Source organism: Salvelinus namaycush, chromosome 28 (assembly GCF_016432855.1).
Source record: "Salvelinus namaycush isolate Seneca chromosome 28, SaNama_1.0, whole genome shotgun sequence".
Classification (NCBI taxonomy): Eukaryota; Metazoa; Chordata; class Actinopteri; order Salmoniformes; family Salmonidae; genus Salvelinus; species Salvelinus namaycush.
The window spans coordinates 18674981-18692452 of NC_052334.1; the positions used below are offsets into that span (position 1 = coordinate 18674981).

Genomic DNA, 17472 nt, shown 5'->3' on the forward strand with positions numbered 1-17472 from the left:
AAGATTAGCAAATTTAGGCATGACATGCCTGCAACAAACGTTGACACTACATCCAAGTCCATCTGACAAGTATTGTAATTATAAATTCCGTAAAGTGAGTGTGGAAGAGGTGAAAAATGTGTGTTGTCTATCAACAATGACAAGCCGCCAGGGTCTGAGAACTTGGATGGAAAATTACTGGGGATAATAGCGGACAATATTGCCACTTCTATTTGCCATATTTTTATTTAAGCCTACTAGAAAGTGTGTGCCACCCAGGCCTGGAGGGAAGCAAAAGTCATTCCGTTACCCAAGAATAGTAAAGCCCCCTTTACTGGCTCAAATAGCTGACCAATCAGCCTGTTACCAACCCTTAGTAAACTTTTGGAAAAAATTGTGTTTGACCAGATACAATGCTATTTTACAGTAAACAAATTGACAATAAACTTACAGCTTGCTTATAGGGAAGGACATTCAACAAGCACTTTAAAAAATTACTGATAATTGGCTGAGAGAAATTGACGAGGGGTCTGTTTGTGGGGTCTGTATTTTTAGACTTCAGTGCGGCATTTGACATTATCGATCATAGTCTGCTGCTGGAAAATGTGGATAAAGAAATACCTGTCTAACAGAACACAGAGGGTGTTCTTTAACGGAAGCCTCTCCAACATAATCCAGGTAGAATCAGGAATTCCCCAGGGCAGCTGTCTAGGCCCCTTACTTTTTTCAATCTTTACTAATGACATGCCACTGGCTTTGTGTCTATGTATGCAGATGACTCAACACTATACATGTCAGCTACTACAGCGACTGAAATGACTGCAACACTTAACAAAGAGCTGCAGTTAGTTCAGAGTGGGTGGCAAGAAATAAGTTAGTCCTAAATATTTCTAAAACTAGAAGCATTGTATTTGGGACAAATCATTCACTAAACCCTAAACCTCAACTAAATCTTATAATAAATCATGTGGAAATTTAACAAGTTGAGGTGACTAAACTGCTTGGCGTAACCCTGGATTCTAAACTGTCATGGTCAAAACATATTGATACCACAGTAGCTAAGATGGGTAGAAGTCTGTCTTTAATAAAGCGCTGCTCTACCTTCTTAACAATGCTATCAACAAGGCAGGTTCTACAGGCCCTAGTTTTGTCGCATCTCGACTACTGTTCAGTCGTGTGGTCAGGTGCCACAAAAAGTGATTCAGAACAGGGCAGCATGGCTGGCACTTGGATGTACATAGAGAGATAATATTAATACAAGCCAATCTCTCCTGGGTCAAAGTGGAGGAGAGATTGACTTCATCACTACTTGTATTTTTGAGAGGTATTGACATGTTGAGTGCACCGAGTTGTCTTTTTGAACTACTGGCGCACAGCTCAGACACCCATGTATACCCCAAAACACATGCCACCAGAGGTCTCTTCACAGTCCCCAAGTGCAGAACAGACTATGGGAGGTGCACAGTACTACATAAAGCCATGACTACATGGAACTCTATTCAACATCAAATAACTGATGCAAGCAGTAAAATTAGACAAAAAACCCCAGATAAAAATACACTTTATGGAACAGCGGGGACTGTGAAGCAACACAAACATAGGCACAGACACATGCATACACACAAACGTACACACGGATTTTGTACTGAAGATATGTGGTAGTGTTGGAGTAGCGGCCTGAGGGTACACAGTGTGTTGTGAAATATTTGAATGTACTGTAATGTTTTTAAAATTGTATAAACTGCCTTAATTTTGCTGGACCCCAGGAATGGGGATCCATAATAAATACAAATACATAGACTGTATGAAACTGTACTTCCTGGTGTCAAAAGTGAGCCAGCTGTATTATTGAATGGAAAAAATGAAGATGGGAAGAGCGCAAGGGGAGTTGAGGTGAGAACAAGAGGCTTGGCTCCTAGTTATAAGGAACCCACTGTGAAGGAATCCCCTGTCTGGAATAAGCACAGAGCAAAAGAAAAGCAACAGAGGGGGGGGGAATAGGTAGAGAGGAAAATCACACAACAAAATGTAATACTGGAAAAAGTACCCAATTGTAAAAGTGAAAGTCACCCAGTAAAATAATCCTTGAGAAAAAGTATAAAAGTATTTAAGTAAAATATACTAAAGTATCAAAAGTAAAAGTACAAATAATTTCAAATTCCTTATAATAAGCAAACCAGCCATATTATTGTTTAATTAATTTTACTGAAAGCCAGGGGCACACTCCAACTCTCAGACATAATTTACAAACGAAGCATGTGTGTTTAGTGAGTCCGCCAGATCAGATGCAGTAGGAAGACCAGGGATGTTGTCTGTTTAGGGAGTCTGCCAGATCAGATGCAGTAGGGAAGACCAGGGATGTTGTCTGTTTAGGGAGTCTGCCAGATCAGATGCAGTAGGGAAGACCAGGGATGTTGTCTGTTTAGTGAGTCTGCCAGATCAGATGCAGTAGGGCAGACCAGGGATGTTGTCTGTTTAGTGAGTCCGCCAAATCAGATGCAGTAGGAAGACCAGGGATGTTCTCTTGATAAGAGTGTGAATTGGACCCTTTATCTGTCCTGCTAAGCATCCAAAATGTAACAACTACTTTTGGGTGTCAGGGAAAATGTATGGAGTAAAAAGTTAATAATTGTCTTTAGGAAGGTAGTGAAGTGAAAGTAAAAGTTGTCAGACATATAAATAGTAAAGTAAGGTACAGATACCACAAAAAACTACTTAAGCACTACTTTAAATATTTTTACTTAAGTACTTTACACCACTGACAAAATGCCAGGAGTGGGATTCGGTCCCAAACCAAACAGAGAAACAGCATCGGGTCTGTTTTTGATTTGTGCCCGATTCCCCCATCCTTCAACCTCCCCGCTCAACCTCCCCCTCCTCACCCCTCCCCTCTCAACCTTCCCCATCCTCCTCCTCCTCCTCCCTCAACCTCCTCCCTCCTTACCCTTTAGCCTGGTTTCCTACTTCCATGTCCGTGCTGCTCCTTTCTCCCTGCATTCCCCTTCTCCTGGTGTTAGATGAATATCAAAGGGGGGTTCTGGGCTGGGCCTGCAGCTCAGAAGCAGCTAAACTACAGTATCTCATTTAGCTGGTCACCACTAACCCAACACACCACAGACCGCTGATTCAACTGACTGATAGCCTGCAGGGGGCTTTTCCTATTTTCCCACAAACCCCCTCTGGCCTGAGCATGAGGTGTGGAACAGAGGAGGGGGTGATAGGGGAGAGGGAAGACAGGGTGAGGTTGGGAGAAGGAGCGGTCTGGGAAAATTACTCTCTGAGAAGATTTAAAAGCCTCAAACACATTCTTCTAACACAATCTGCAATGAAGTACATAAAACCAGGACAAGGAAAAGCTCAGAGAATCTGGGCCTCTCTATCTGTACCAGTGCCTGTCTTGGTTTTGAGTTCTCTCACAATGGGGCACCATGTGTATACTGTATCGCAGATTGCCCTCCCTCCTCCTCCCCAGTCCATTACATCATACACTTTTGTGTCCCAAAGAGTCAGCTAGGCCTGGCCTTAGCCAATGGATCAATGTGATGACTGCAGCAGTGCGTTAGGGCATTGTGAGGGAGGGAGGGTTGAGGGGGTAGCTGAGGCCTGTTTTCGCTGAAGCGTGAGGTCTTAGAAAAGAGGAGTCTCCAGCTATGGAGCAGTAGTTTATGAATCCTCACTCCACAGGCTCTCCTCTGTTTGTCTTCTGTTCAGGTCAGGGCATGTGCAGTCACCTCGACAGGGGGCCAACAGGGGCTGACTATGGGCCCCTGGTCATGCACAGAGAGGTCCTTGGCACTATAAACACCCATCTGAATGAACTTCAGATATCCAATGGCTTCTCTTTAAGAGCTGCATCTTCATTAAAGATGCACTGGACTAGCTTTAGATCCCGAGTGGGGCGCTGCATCTCAATGCTAGAGGTGTCACTACAGACCCTGGTTCCATTCCAGGCTGTATCACAACCAGCTGTGATTGGGAGTCCCATAGCGCGGCGCACTATTGGCCCAGCGTCGTCCAGGTTAGGGTTTTGCCGGGGTAGGCCGTCATTGTTAATAAGAATTTGTTCTTAACTAACTTGCCTAGTTAAATAAAGGTTAAATAAAATAAACAAATGATGTTACAAATTGCGGAATTTATGCAACAATTCAAACTTCTCAAATATGATTTTCTTTAAGTCCGGTGGCTGCAAAAATCAACAGTAGCATACATACATGGGCCCCTTCAGTATTCACTTGTTGTCCTTTTATTGTTGTTTTGGGGTGTTATTTTTCTGTTGGCAGGCGCTGCAGAGTTTCAGATGGCTTAATCACCTCCAAACAGTGTGAACAACGTGTTGTAAACATCTCCTTAGCGAAAGGACTAATTTCTGCTACTTCATTAAACAAGGAGCATTAATACGTGAATAGCAGGCCTGTGCATTAACAATAGGGAGGGAGGGGGGGAAGGGGGAGAGGGAGAAGCAATGACAGGCTGTCCTCACAACTGCCTGTTAATACCAGGTAGGGTAAACTCAAATAAACAGCATACAACACTGTTAATCAAGAAAGCAAATGAGGAACTATGTGAGACACCGACACACACACGCACAGCAGGTGTTTAACAACTGCAACAGTGCTGTGCTGTATTCTGTGTTCTCCATGGCTGTGAGCCTGGATTGTCAATCTGTGAAGTGGAACTATGACAGATCTGGATTAAGGTGGCCAAGTGAAAAGGTCTGATGTCAGGGTGGGAAACAATTCCCGGCTGTTATTCCCTAAACCTGTGGAGCAGCCAGCTAGCCACTACAGGGCTGTGTGTATCGTAAAAAAGCCTCTGTCAATTACGACACACAAACACCACTGGCAATTAATGTAAAAAGACTCCAACATGAAACAACCAAAGGTTGATGTGGCTTGTCATGTAATTATACAGCCTAACAGAAGGGGAGTCACTGGATACCGCCTTCTAAACTTTCTGGGAATTTTTTTCTCTCTCCTCTTGTGAAAATATTTCTTGTTCTTGTAAATTACTATATTCTGCAAGTCAACAAGCATTTCCTATAATTGAAATGAAAACACTTATTGGGGTCTAGTTGTTGGTTGTCATGGGTTTGTCTTCTGGTGGAAGGTTTAGTTCTGTGTCTTTATCGATGGGGACTGACTGGCCGTGCGGTGGCTGCCCATCTTCACAGGCCCATGTTTGAACAAGGCGAGTGATGAACAGATGGTTTGTGTCCTCGTTCCAGGGTGGCTGACCTGATCAGCGTTAGTTACAGGAACACACTATGGAACAAAAGTTCCTACCTCAGCAAACCTGAAACTTAATTTCACTCATTATCCTTTACTTCAGTGATTTCCAAAACACTGCCATTCTCCTCTCGCTTCACTTTTGTTTTGTAAACTTCAGGCAGAGATAGAGACTCCATATATGGTGACACTCTCTTTCTTATAGGCATATAAGCCTGGGGGCATGTGGTATGTGAAAGCACACGCATACACACATGGAGGGGGGGCATGCAGCGGTGGTGAACCAAACTGTCGCCTGGGTTGCCATGGGTGACTGGAGAACTGACTTCTGGGCTACATGGCAAACGAGCACATGACAGATTAGTGTGTGGGCCTCCTTCAGTCCTGAACCTCTGTGACCCCTTAGGAACCCCCATCACCCCCCCCCCCCCCCCGAACCTCACAAGACACAAAACAACCTCGCTGAGAAGAGAAAAGGCAACCACTACCGTCCAGTGAATATACAGAGTAGCACGAAACATACTCTTTATCCCATATAAACAGAAAAAATCATATCCAACTTAAGTGGAAAATAAATTGTATAGGCAAACAAAATCAGGAATAGACAGCTTTAAAAACAGTGCTGTAAAATGAGAACTGTTTTGTATTTCAAACTGTTTGCGGATGTGGGGTGTACCAGTGAAATGGCACTAACGGTGGCCCTAACAATACACATGGATTAGAAGGACTCAGACAGACAGACAGACAACACTACAGAGAGAGAGAGTCTGGATGTTTAGTCTACTCAAACACAACTGACCGCCCTCTCTTTTTAGTGGGCAGACTAGAGCACTTGTTTATCGATTGGGAAAAAGATCCGTTATGAAACTTTGCCTATGTCTCCAGAATGACCTAGCTAGCCAGGCTATTTTATGTCTCTCCGGTTTGCAGAGCCATTCCCCATTGGTGCACGACCTGGGGATGGCACCTGGTCTCCATGGAGACTAATGCTAGGTTGAATGGGAGAGGGGAGAGTGACCGCTGGCCCTGTCTGTTCTGTGTTCGTCTGCTAATGATGTTTGTGATGGCCTACTCATCTACTCATCGCGTCATCACTCTTGTTAAGCTCTATATTAACATGGTTGACACTATAGGTGACATCTCTCTACCATTGCTGTTGTTGCCTATGTTACCATTGAAAGCCATGTTTGTGTAACCAATTTGCCCTGGATCTCTATATTCACAATGGTCTTCAATGGCAGTCACCATGTCACAATGACATGACACTCATGGCATTCTTACCCTGACTTACAGATATCTTCATACAAACATGATTGTAGGAGATAAAAATCTACATGATATAGATCATATCTTCTCAATGGCCCAATAATTAGGCTACTGAGGGGAGGACAGCTCATAATATTGTCTGGAATGGAGCTAATGGAATGGCATTAAACACATGGAACCCATGTGTTTGATGTATTTGATATCATCCCCTGATTCCACACCAGGCATTACCGTGAGTCTGTCCTCTCCAATTAAGGTGCCACCAACCTCCTGTGCTAATAAAAAAAAAAAAGTTTTTACTTTTACCCCATTTTCTCCCCAATTTCGTGGTATCCAATTGGTAGTTACAGTCTTGTCTCATCGCTGCAACTCTTCCTGTGCTAAGATACCAGTCGATATACCACAGGGCTCCATAGAAAACAGAATTCAAAGTAACCCATGTGAAAGTGTTGCATGGCTCTATGGAGGACCATGGGATATATCACTTCCCTTTCAGAGAGCCCAGGGGAGCAATACACCTGGCTTAGCAGCTTAACAGCATTTCCCCAAACACCCCGGCCAAAGGGTGCATGGCCCAGCACAAAACCTGAGACGCTTGATGCCTGCCTGAGAGGGCAACTCCTTCCTTCACAGACTGCATCTCTCTCTCTCTCTCTCTCTCTCTCTCTCTCTCGCTCTCCCAATATCTCTCTCTCTCCCTCTCTCTCTCTCTCTCTCTCAACCTGTCTCTCGCTGTCTCTTTCTCTCTCACACACTCACTCTCTCACTAGTCCCACTAGGTCTGCTCCTGAGGTCCCCTATTTATTTTTATAGGTGTTTGAGGGATTAGATTAGTCAGAAGACAAGGCCAGGTCCGGAGTGGTATCTTTGTATCTGAGCACTTCCTGTTTTCATTTCTTAGTCGACCCTTGTCTTAGCAATGCCTAGTGGGGCCTAACAGGGGGCTAGCAGGGAGCTACAAAAGAAGAAGGCTGAGGGCGCCAAAAGGCTAATTAAGATAACTCAAGAGTTTGTCTTCGCCAAACAAAGGGGCAGCCCCCTTACTACTATGGAAAACATCCCAGCTAGCAGTTAGCCAAGCAACACAACCTCACTCTCTGTCTGTCTATCTCACCCTGTCTGTCTTCTCTTCTCTCCTTAGAGCCCCCTCTCTCTTTCCCTCTTGTGCTCCTTCCATACATTCTTCCTCCAGTTTCTCCCTCCCTCCCTCCCTCCCTCCCTCCCTCCCTCCCTCCCTCCCTCCCTCCCTCCCTCCCTCCCTCCCTCCCTCCCGTCCCCTTTCTGCCTCCATGCCTTTGAAGCGCAGTCGACCATTTTACCCCTAACGGTGAAGTTTACCTTTCTGATAACATAATCTCCCTGTAATATTGAAAAGCTTATACCAACAGTCTGGGATTTCCCTTCCCTTAATGTGACTGGAAGACATCCAGAAACTTAGACAGAAGGAGGGAGAGAAAGGGAGGGAGGGGTGGAGGGAGAGCCTGTCTCTGGCCCTCTACTACCGGCTTACGCCAGCTGATCTCTCCAGCAGTTTGCCAATTCCACAGGGGACATTAAAAGACGCCAGCTCGCGTGCTTTCTGCTGCTATATGAATACATGCATGAAAGAGGCTGGGCTTATCACAATAACTCTATAGAATAATTGCTGGCGTATTCATTACATACAGAAGATATCAGATCTCGGCTGCCGCACACAAAACGCTGCGTTTCATTCTCCCTGGGCTGACTGAAGGCCGACGGATGGCCGGTGAAGGACTGAGGGGCAAGTGCCAATTGAAGAAAGACTATTTTCCATATCTGACTGTGATGAAGAAAGCCGCCCTGTGATTTCTCCCATGAGAGTGTGAGGTCAGGGGGAACCCAGGAGGGGGGGTGGGGCTGGGGAGGGGAGGGAGGGAGGGAGGGGAGGGGGATGCGATTTAGTTATAATACTGAATCCAAAAGCCAACAATTGTTACTGTTGGCCTGTGTTGTTTTTCGTGGTGTGAAGGGGGTCCCGTCCTTTTGAGCTCTTTCAGAATAGGTGACAATGGCTGGATGTTGAGAACATATGTAGGAGACCCCTGTGGTCGCTCTCATGGAGGAGAAGCTAGCATGCTGGAGAAAATACAAGCCCCGCTCCCTTTCACTCTCTGCCTCAGTTAATGAATGTGTGAATGGCAGAATGCCGCAATAGGCCATTCAGGGGCCAAAGTCCCCATGAATTCACCCCAGCACAAACGCATCCTTAAATGGAAAATACATTTGCTTAACAAATTAAAAGAAAAGGTGAATGAGTGTGTATGTGTGTGAGTGTGTATGGGTTGGGGGGCTAGAGAATAGAGAAGAGGGGGATAATTCAATTAGCCCTCTTTCTCTAAGAAAAAATATGAAGCTAGGTTAAAAGGGAGGGATTATTGCTTGTATAAGATTGGCCTGGTTGTCTCACAAATCAGACAAATAAAGATTTGAGAAAACATCTAAAAGCAGGAGAGGTAATGAAGGAGAGTGGGAAAAGAGGAGTCTTAAAAGCTCTACTTCTCTGAATTTAAAAAAAAATGCCCCTGGACTCGATCTATTGGGATTTCTTTTCCCTCTCCCCTTTCCACTCTTTCAATTGAATTTTTTCAAAGCTTTCTGTGTTTCTTTCTCTCCTTTTTTGGAGCAGGGAAACGTTGGAACTGTGAGAGACCTACAATCGGGCATTCCTCAAGTCACCAAGAAAGATGCCAAATGATCCCTCAATAAAGCGAGAAATTTCTAATTAGTACGAGCACACCAAATTAACCAGGAGACGTGTGTGTGTGTGTGTGTGTGTGTGTGTGTGTGTGTGTGTGTGTGTGTGTGTGTGTGTGTGTGTGTGTGTGTGTGTGTGTGTGTGTGTGTGTGTGTGTGTGTGTGTGTGTGTCTCTAACCACCATGGTAAGTGGCTCAAAGAAGGCCTCTAAAATGTTCACCCCTTTTTTTCCCCCTCTTCCCTTCTTCACCCATTAAACTATCTTCCAACTTCATCTCATGTCAGGCGAAAGAAGAGGTTTTTTTTGTACTCGTTTTTTCTCTCCCTCACACACGCAGTCAGCTTTCAAATGAAGCCCATTCTATTCTGTGGGTTGGGGAGAAATATCCAGGTTTGGAGATGTAGCCTAGCCATGAACATCAGTAAAAACATTAAGATAATGATGAGAATAATAAGCACTGTGCTTTGCTGCGTTGCCGTGAGGCTAATGGCTATGCTGCTGCAGTGCCACTGCTCCTGAATAGATCAAAGTGATTAAATCACTCCTGATTATCCCTGACCAATATTTAATGGATTTACAGCCCTTTCAATTAGGCTGTATTTGCTGTCCGTATTTGCTGGTTAGGTAATCAGGGGGGCAGAGGCTTTGGGCAACGCGGGCAATGGGGGTACAGCGGGGGCACCTGACCCTCTTAAGTGAGAGGGTCAGGATCATCCTAGGGTTCTGACCTGCCCTGGCTCCCTCTCTCACTCTTCTTCTCCATTCACCCCCCCCCCCCTTCTACTATCACTCTGTCCGTTGTAACAAGTCCACATGGTCAGCAGGCACCAGCTTGTGTGTCCCTTCCACCTCCCTGTCCAAATCAATACAGACCTCTGCTCTGATAATGTCCTGACATCATAGAGGGAGGTGGGACAAACTCCCTTCTCTTTGACCATGCTTCCTGGCTATCTGCATCACCTCACTGCACACACCCACTCTGTTCAGTGAATCCTGACTTCACAGCGGCATAACAGGGACCCACCCTACTAATAAGAGTGTGCACACACCCACACGTGCACACACACATGCAAGCACATACACACATAGCCCCCACACCCTCCACCCACATAGCCCCCACACCCTCCACCCACATAGCCCCCACACCCTCCACCCACAAACAGAGACTCATTTCCAAAATGATCCAGAGAATGAATGTGGCCTCTGAATACTTCATCCAAGGTGTAGCATCACTCTTTGCCTACTGGAGTGAATGAGCCGTTGTCAGATGTTTGATTTAAGTGTTCAGCAAAGAAAGACCGAAACAAACAAACAAGCTCCTCTGAGCTATGGAGAGCATCCATCTTAACCTCAAACAGACTGAATGAATATTTGAATGTCTTCTCCATATATTTTTTTTAAATGACCATCAAGAGTGAAAAAAAGCTCCACATTTTAGGTTCATAATTACAATAAAACTGTTATGTGCTCTTCTTGTAACACCGCAGTATTAGATGGATGTCAGTTTGACCCATTTGGGGGGTATTTAAAGGAAATCCAACAACATTTTAGTGCTGTTTATGCTCAAGACATAAGTGCTATCAAAACATGTCTCTATTTGTTTTATTTTAATGTAAAAAGAAATGCTAACAATGGAATGACACTGACATAACACACATATAAAACACACACACACTTCCCTCTATAAGAATGAACCTGATTCTCATCGAAAACCCTTCCCCATAGCTGTCAGTTTAGAATAAACACAGTACCAATAGTGCATTGAGAGACAATGTCTAGTATGTGACAAACCAGTGGCCAGGACTGCTGACGGCGATGCTACGCTAGGCTAGGTGTCAGCTCTACATCCACATCTCTGAGGCTTTTCAGCAGAGCAAACTGGGATGTCTGATTGACTTGATTGAGTTGACCCGAGCGTGACAAGTCAGTGACAGGTGTGTGTGTGTGTGTGTGTGTGTGTGTGTGTGTGTGTGTGTGTGTGTGTGTGTGTGTGTGTGTGTGTGTGTGTGTGTGTGTGTGTGTGTGTGGATGTGTGTGTGTGTGTGTGTGTGTGTGTGTGTGTGTGTGTGTGTGTGTGTGTGTGTGTGTGTGTGTGTGTGTGTGTGTGTGTGTGTGTGTGGATGTGTGTGTGCGTGTGTGTGTACGTGTGTACATGAGTGTGTATATATGTGCATGTGTACATGCGGCAACTTCCCCAAGATGGCCACAAACATCATGAGGGCGTGTCTGTTCCAGCATCTCACGGTTCGTACATGTGAGTGTCTGTGTACGACAGGTGCTCCACTATGTGGGTACTCACCGTGAGATGCTGGAACAGCCACGCCCTCATGATGTTGGTGGCCACCTTGGGGAAGATACCGCGCTTCTTCTGTCTCTTCTTCTCCTTGTCCGGGTCGTCGTCATCGCCTGTGCCAGGGGACGCCACGCTGTTCTCTAAACCATCTCCTAGACAGAAACAAGACATAGGTTTAAATAGCAGTCTAGGACAGAAGATGGACCGATAGTAAGCCTGGGCAGTATCAACACAAAGGGGTAGATAGAACCCTAGTAAGTGAAGCCTAATATATATAAGACGCTAATGCCAGCCCAGTGGGTTATCTAACTTAGATGGAGGACTATGCCAAAGTCTATTCAGTAGTAGCCTATACCAATGCCTGCACAGAGGTAGTGGGATTCAGGCACAGAGGTAGTGGGATTTAGGCACAGAGGTAGTGGGATTTAGGCACAGAGGTAGTGGGATTTAGGCACAGAGGTAGTGGGATTTAGGCACAGAGGTAGTGGGATTTAGGCACAGAGGTAGTGGGATTTAGGCACAGAGGGAGAGGGGTTTACTGTATATAGAAAGTGTCTTAGGTCTCTCTTTATGTAGTGTTGTGTTGTCTCTCTTTATGTTGTGTTGTATCTCTTTATGTAGTGTTGTGTTGTCTCTCTTTATGTAGTGTTGTGTTGTCTCTCTTTATGTAGTGTTGTGTTGTCTCTCTTGTTGTGTGTTTTGTCCTCTACTTATATCATATGTTTTATTTTATTTTAATCCCAGCCGCCGTCCCTGCTGGAGGCCTTTTGCCTTTTGGTAGGCCGTCATTGTAAATAAGAATTTGTTCTTAACTGACTTGTCTAGTTGAATAAAGGTTCAACAAATACATTTAAAAAGTGAGAGGTGAGGTCTTCCACCCAGACCAGCAGAGTGGAATAGATGGACAGTTGTTTTGGTTAGAAGAAGAAACACTTCCTCCTCCAGAAGGTTCAGTAGGAGGAGAGAGAAGAAAAAACAACAAGAAAGCTTCAGGTTTGGGGCTACATGACCTACATGACTTCCATTAGGACTCATGTCATTCATTCAGTTATATCCACAGGTTTGACATAATGTAATGACTTTTTTTCAGATCCAGAGGGCCTGGATGGACTGAGAAGGGAGTCTTATGAACAGACACACATATACAGCGTCCACACATGCAACAAACCACAGACGTTGAATGTGAATTGAAGTGGGGTGTGCATTGGGCTGGTCCATTGTTGCAGTTCGATGCACATAATGGACTAGAGTCGAACCCACCCCCCCCCCCCCCCCCCCCCAGCTTCTTCACCACCATCCTCTCTCCCTCCCTGTGACACCTCCCCCTTCCGCCGGAAGATTAGCATGGCAGGCGGCTCTCTCTCCCTGCATTAATGTCCGACAGTGTTTGATTTCAGGAAGAAAACATTCGCATATCAAGGCAGGCTCTCTCCTTTAAACCGAAGTTTCCATCTTTGTATTTTTTCTCTCTCCTCTTCTCTGGCCATTAATTGTGCATTAGCAAAAATGATTTACTTTTAACAGTCATAGTTATTTTTTCTTGCCCCCAGGCACAAATGCCTTGAAAGCCTTCCTTGAGGGCATCTAAATAATGTATCAGAAAAACTCCACTAAGGCAGAGAAGGACCCCGACATTCTCAAAATTCAGACTTGCATGTCTTCCTGTTTTTGGGGAGACATCAATCATGGGCACCTATACAAGCCCTAATCTTGCATAAATGTTTGAACTAATGACATTAAAAAAGAGAGGAAAGAAAAAGGATCCGGCTGGTGGCGTAATCAAAATAAATGAAGAATACAAGGACATGCAGCGTTAAGGCCTTTCTCCCCCCTCCCCCTCTCCTCAGTCTCTTCCCCCTTCCACTTATTTTTCCCCCTATCTGTCTGTCTGTCTGTCTGTCTGTCTGTCTGTCTGTCTGTCTGTCTGTCTGTCTGTCTGTCTGTCTGTCTGTCTGTCTGTCTGTCTGTCTGTCTGTCTGTCTGTCTGTCTGTCTGTCTGTCTGTCTGTCTGTCTGTCTGTCTGTCTGTCTGTCTGTCTGTCTGTCTGTCTGCTGTGTTTTCCTTCCACATCATTAGCGCAGGAGCCACACAACAGAGGAAAACAGAGAAGTGCCGACTTTATGCTCCCTCCCTGTGTGGAGCTAAAGAAGCTAGGCCCTCTGAAGGACATGTGGGAATAGGTGACGCGGCACGCCTGGGAGTGTGATAATTGTAGAATGGGCATTCATTAGCAGCAAATGCCATAAATCCCACGCTAAGTACGAATCCTTGTTCAGGAAAGCCTAAAACAATAAACTGGGGCCTAGACGTAGCGCCTGCCTGACCATGTGTGGCTTCCTGAGAAATGCGACCCAGAAGCAGGGACTAGTCTAACTCCCCCAAGTTGCTTTCAACTTCAATAACACCAGCAACCAGAGTGGACCTCACACTCTTTTGCACTTCACAGTGCTGCCTTTTGGGTAAAATAATGTTAAGATTTTGTCTTTTTTTGTTGGGGTATTAGAGTTTTTGTTGTTTTTTGGTAGCTAGTTTCCAAATCAATTTCCTGCTGGGAGTTATCCGGCTCATCCAATAGAGCCACAGTGGGAAAAAGGCTGGCAGATTCATTTTATTGACGTTTCCATTTTCACTGCAATGCGATAGCCTCCCCCTGGCTGGGGCTGGGGCGACCTGTGCGTATTTACAGACTGACCTGTCACTTCATTACCCTGCCTGCTCACTCCCTCCTGCCCCGACCCGCAAGGGAGAAACCAGACTCCCAGGCTTTCAGCATCTCTCTTTCTCTCTCTCTCTCTCTCTCTCTCTCTCTCTCTCTCTCTCTCTCTCTCTCTCTCTCTGTCTGTCTGTCTGTCTGTCTGTCTGTCTGTCTGTCTGTCTGTCTGTCTGTCTGTCTGTCTGTCTGTCTGTCTGTCTGTCTGTCTGTCTGTTTGTCTGTCTGTCTGTCTGTCTGTCTGTCTGTCTGTGTCTGTCTGTCTGTCTGTCTGTCTGTCTGTGTCTATCTCTTTCTCTCTGTCGCTCTCTCTCTTGGTCTCTTTCGGTCTCTCTGTCTCTCTCTCCCTGTCTTTCTCTTTCACGTATGCGCACACACTCCTACCATCATACATAGTGTACATATGCATACTGCACGCCAACAGGGGATGTTATATACGAGCTGCTCTTTATGATATACATATGTAAACATGTAAATATACATCTGCACAATGTGTACACAAACATCGCATACAAGAAGTGGAAAGAATGTGAAGGCTGGCCCAAAGAGATGGAAATAATCAAATAATGAGAGGAGTGAGAGAGGAGAAAGAAAGAAGAAGAGAAGGCCCAACTTACACAACCTCATTACATCTAAAGGAGAGCTGGTGATTTACATCCACCCCCACTGCTTCCGTATGAGCCAGAGATGGAGTGCTGCAGGGCAAATTGTCTCAAACGCTAATGGCTTCTGACTGTTCCCTGGCAACTCTGGCATTTTAACCTGTGTGGATGTGCACTCTGCAAAAAAAAATGGGAGTAAAAAACAAGCGGGACAGGGGAAGCGTCCCATCATCTGCCCGTGTCACACAGATGGGGGATGGCTATTATGAGGCGGGCAGAGGGCCTGGGGGAGGTGCTGGAGCTTAGCCTCAGGCACTTCTGGAAAAGTAGCGCCCTTGGAGACAGAAAAAAGACTCTCTCACTCTCCCCTCTCTCACTCTCCCCTCTCTCGCTATCTCTCTACCCCCTTCTCTCTTGACTTAAAGTGCTCACAATTAAATTATGTTCATGTTTTTATATGCACGGATAGAGAGCAGGGAGCATTATAGGCAGGGAGGAATGACCGGACGCAAAGAGTGAGCGCACGCCAGTAAACAAACAAACACAGAAACAACCAGGCAGGCACAGAAGACATTACACTCAGATCAGCTCTCTCACCAATAAGCAGTTATTAAAAATGCCTTCAGATATCTCCCTGCTAGTAAATTGTTCTCAGGGTTGAGCTCATTAACGAGCTGCAATAGGACTGTAAATATAAATATATTACTTCCACCACCACACTTTGCAAATGTTAGTATGACTAAAAAAATCCTCATTCAGGGTCTGGGTCTCTGATAACAGGTGAATGTAGAATGGGTGTGATACACTACACTATATCGGGGATGCAGTAAGTGCCAGGGCTGAGAACACTATGAAACCACTAGTTACACATGTTGTGGCCCTATCAATAATACAATAATGTCCTACCCTACTATTCCAGTACACCTAAACATGACTGAGTAATAACTCTTCCAATGATTCAGAAACCACATTCTAAACCACACTTTGTGGGGCTTATAAAATAGAGCACACTTATTTGTCCTTAGAGAGCGCAATACTATTAGTATACTCATGCAGATTGCTCCTGATAGGGCTGGGGCAGCATGTATGCTTTCAGAGCATGACCAGAGGATTTGCGCTGCTGGGCCCGAGCGTAATGGAGCATGAGTGTGGAGCCAGTGGCTTACAGAGGCTGTGGTTAAAGTGACTAATTACAACACCCCCCCCCCCCCCGCAGAGCAACGCTACTCAGGCATCCCCCCCGACGCTGCCACACCGGGGAGGGAGTGAGGGTGAGGTGGAGGACTTTTTGGGGGGTTCCCCAGAGCACTGTGCTTGGCCCATTGGAAATAGTGGGACACAGAGGGAATAACAGGGGCCATCTCAGCCTCCTTTACCTTGGATCTCCACACTGCCTGGACCTCCACCCCCTTCCCACACCCCTCCACACTGCCTGGACCTCCAGCCCCTTCCCACACCCCTCCACACTGCCTGGACCTCCACCCCCTTCCCACACCCCTCCACACCGCCTGAACCTCCAACCCCTTCCCACACCCCTCCACACAGCCTGGACCTCCACCCCCTTCCCACACCCCTCCACACCGCCTGAACCTCCAACCCCTTCCCACACCCCTCCACACTGCCTGGACCTCCAACCCCTTCCCACACCCCTCCACACTGCCTGGACCTCCACCTCCTTCCCACACCCCTCCACACTGCCTGGACCTCCAACCCCTTCCCACACCCCTCCACACTGCCTGGACCTCCAACCCCTTCCCACACCCCTCCGCACTGCCTGGACCTCCACCTCCACCTCCACCCCCTTCCCATACCCCTCCACACTGCCTGGACCTCCACCCCCTTCCCACACCCCTCCACACTGCCTGGACCTCCACCCCCTTCCCACACCCCTCCGCACTGCCTGGACCTCCACCTCCACCTCCACCCCCTTCCCATACCCCTCCACACTGCCTGGACCTCCACCCCCTTCCCACACCCCTCCACACTGCCTGGACCTCCAACCCCTTCCCACACCCCTCCGCACTGCCTGGACCTCCACCTCCACCTCCACCCCCTTCCCATACCCCTCCACACTGCCTGGACCTCCACCCCCTTCCCACACCCCTCCACACTGCCTGGACCTCCACCCCCTTCCCACACCCCTCCACACTGCCTGGACCTCGACCCCCTTCCCACACCCCTCCACACTGCCTGGACCTCCACCCCTTTCCCACACCCCTCCACACTGCCTGGACCTCCATCCTTTCCTCACACTCCCCCACACTGCCTGGAACTCCACCCCCTCCCCACACCCCCTTCACCCTCTCTTCACTGCCTGAACCTCCACCTCCTCCCCACACCCCCTTCACCCTCTCTTCACTGCCTGGACTTCCACCCCCTCCCCACACCCCCTTCACCCTCTCTTCACTGCCTGGACCTCCACCTCCTCCCCACACCCCTCCACACTGCCTGGACCTCCACCCCCACACCCCCTTCACCCTCTCTTCACTGCCTGGACCTCCACCTCCTCCCCACCCTCACAGGCCTGGCCAGAGAGAAAAGAGAGAAAAGAGAGAAAAGAAGGGGGATTTAAAGCCTTCTTTTCCCCTTCTTTTTCTCCTCAACTTTTCAGCCGGCATAAGCAGCGTTTAGCACATTCAGTCCCCCAAATGGCTGTGAATGAGGGAAGCAGTGGGGGCTC

At 46.9% G+C, this 17472-nt stretch overlaps 1 protein-coding gene across 1 annotated transcript in view; it reads right to left on the reverse strand.

Moving 5' to 3' along the window:
• The window catches only part of LOC120023525 (homeobox protein Meis2), a 79962-nt gene that overhangs the window by 18174 nt on the left and 44316 nt on the right, over positions 1-17472 (reverse strand). Inside the window, exon 8 of the mRNA XM_038967551.1 lies at positions 11487-11632. Within this exon, the coding sequence (XP_038823479.1) occupies positions 11487-11632 (146 nt within the window). The remainder of the gene's footprint in view (positions 1-11486; positions 11633-17472) is intronic.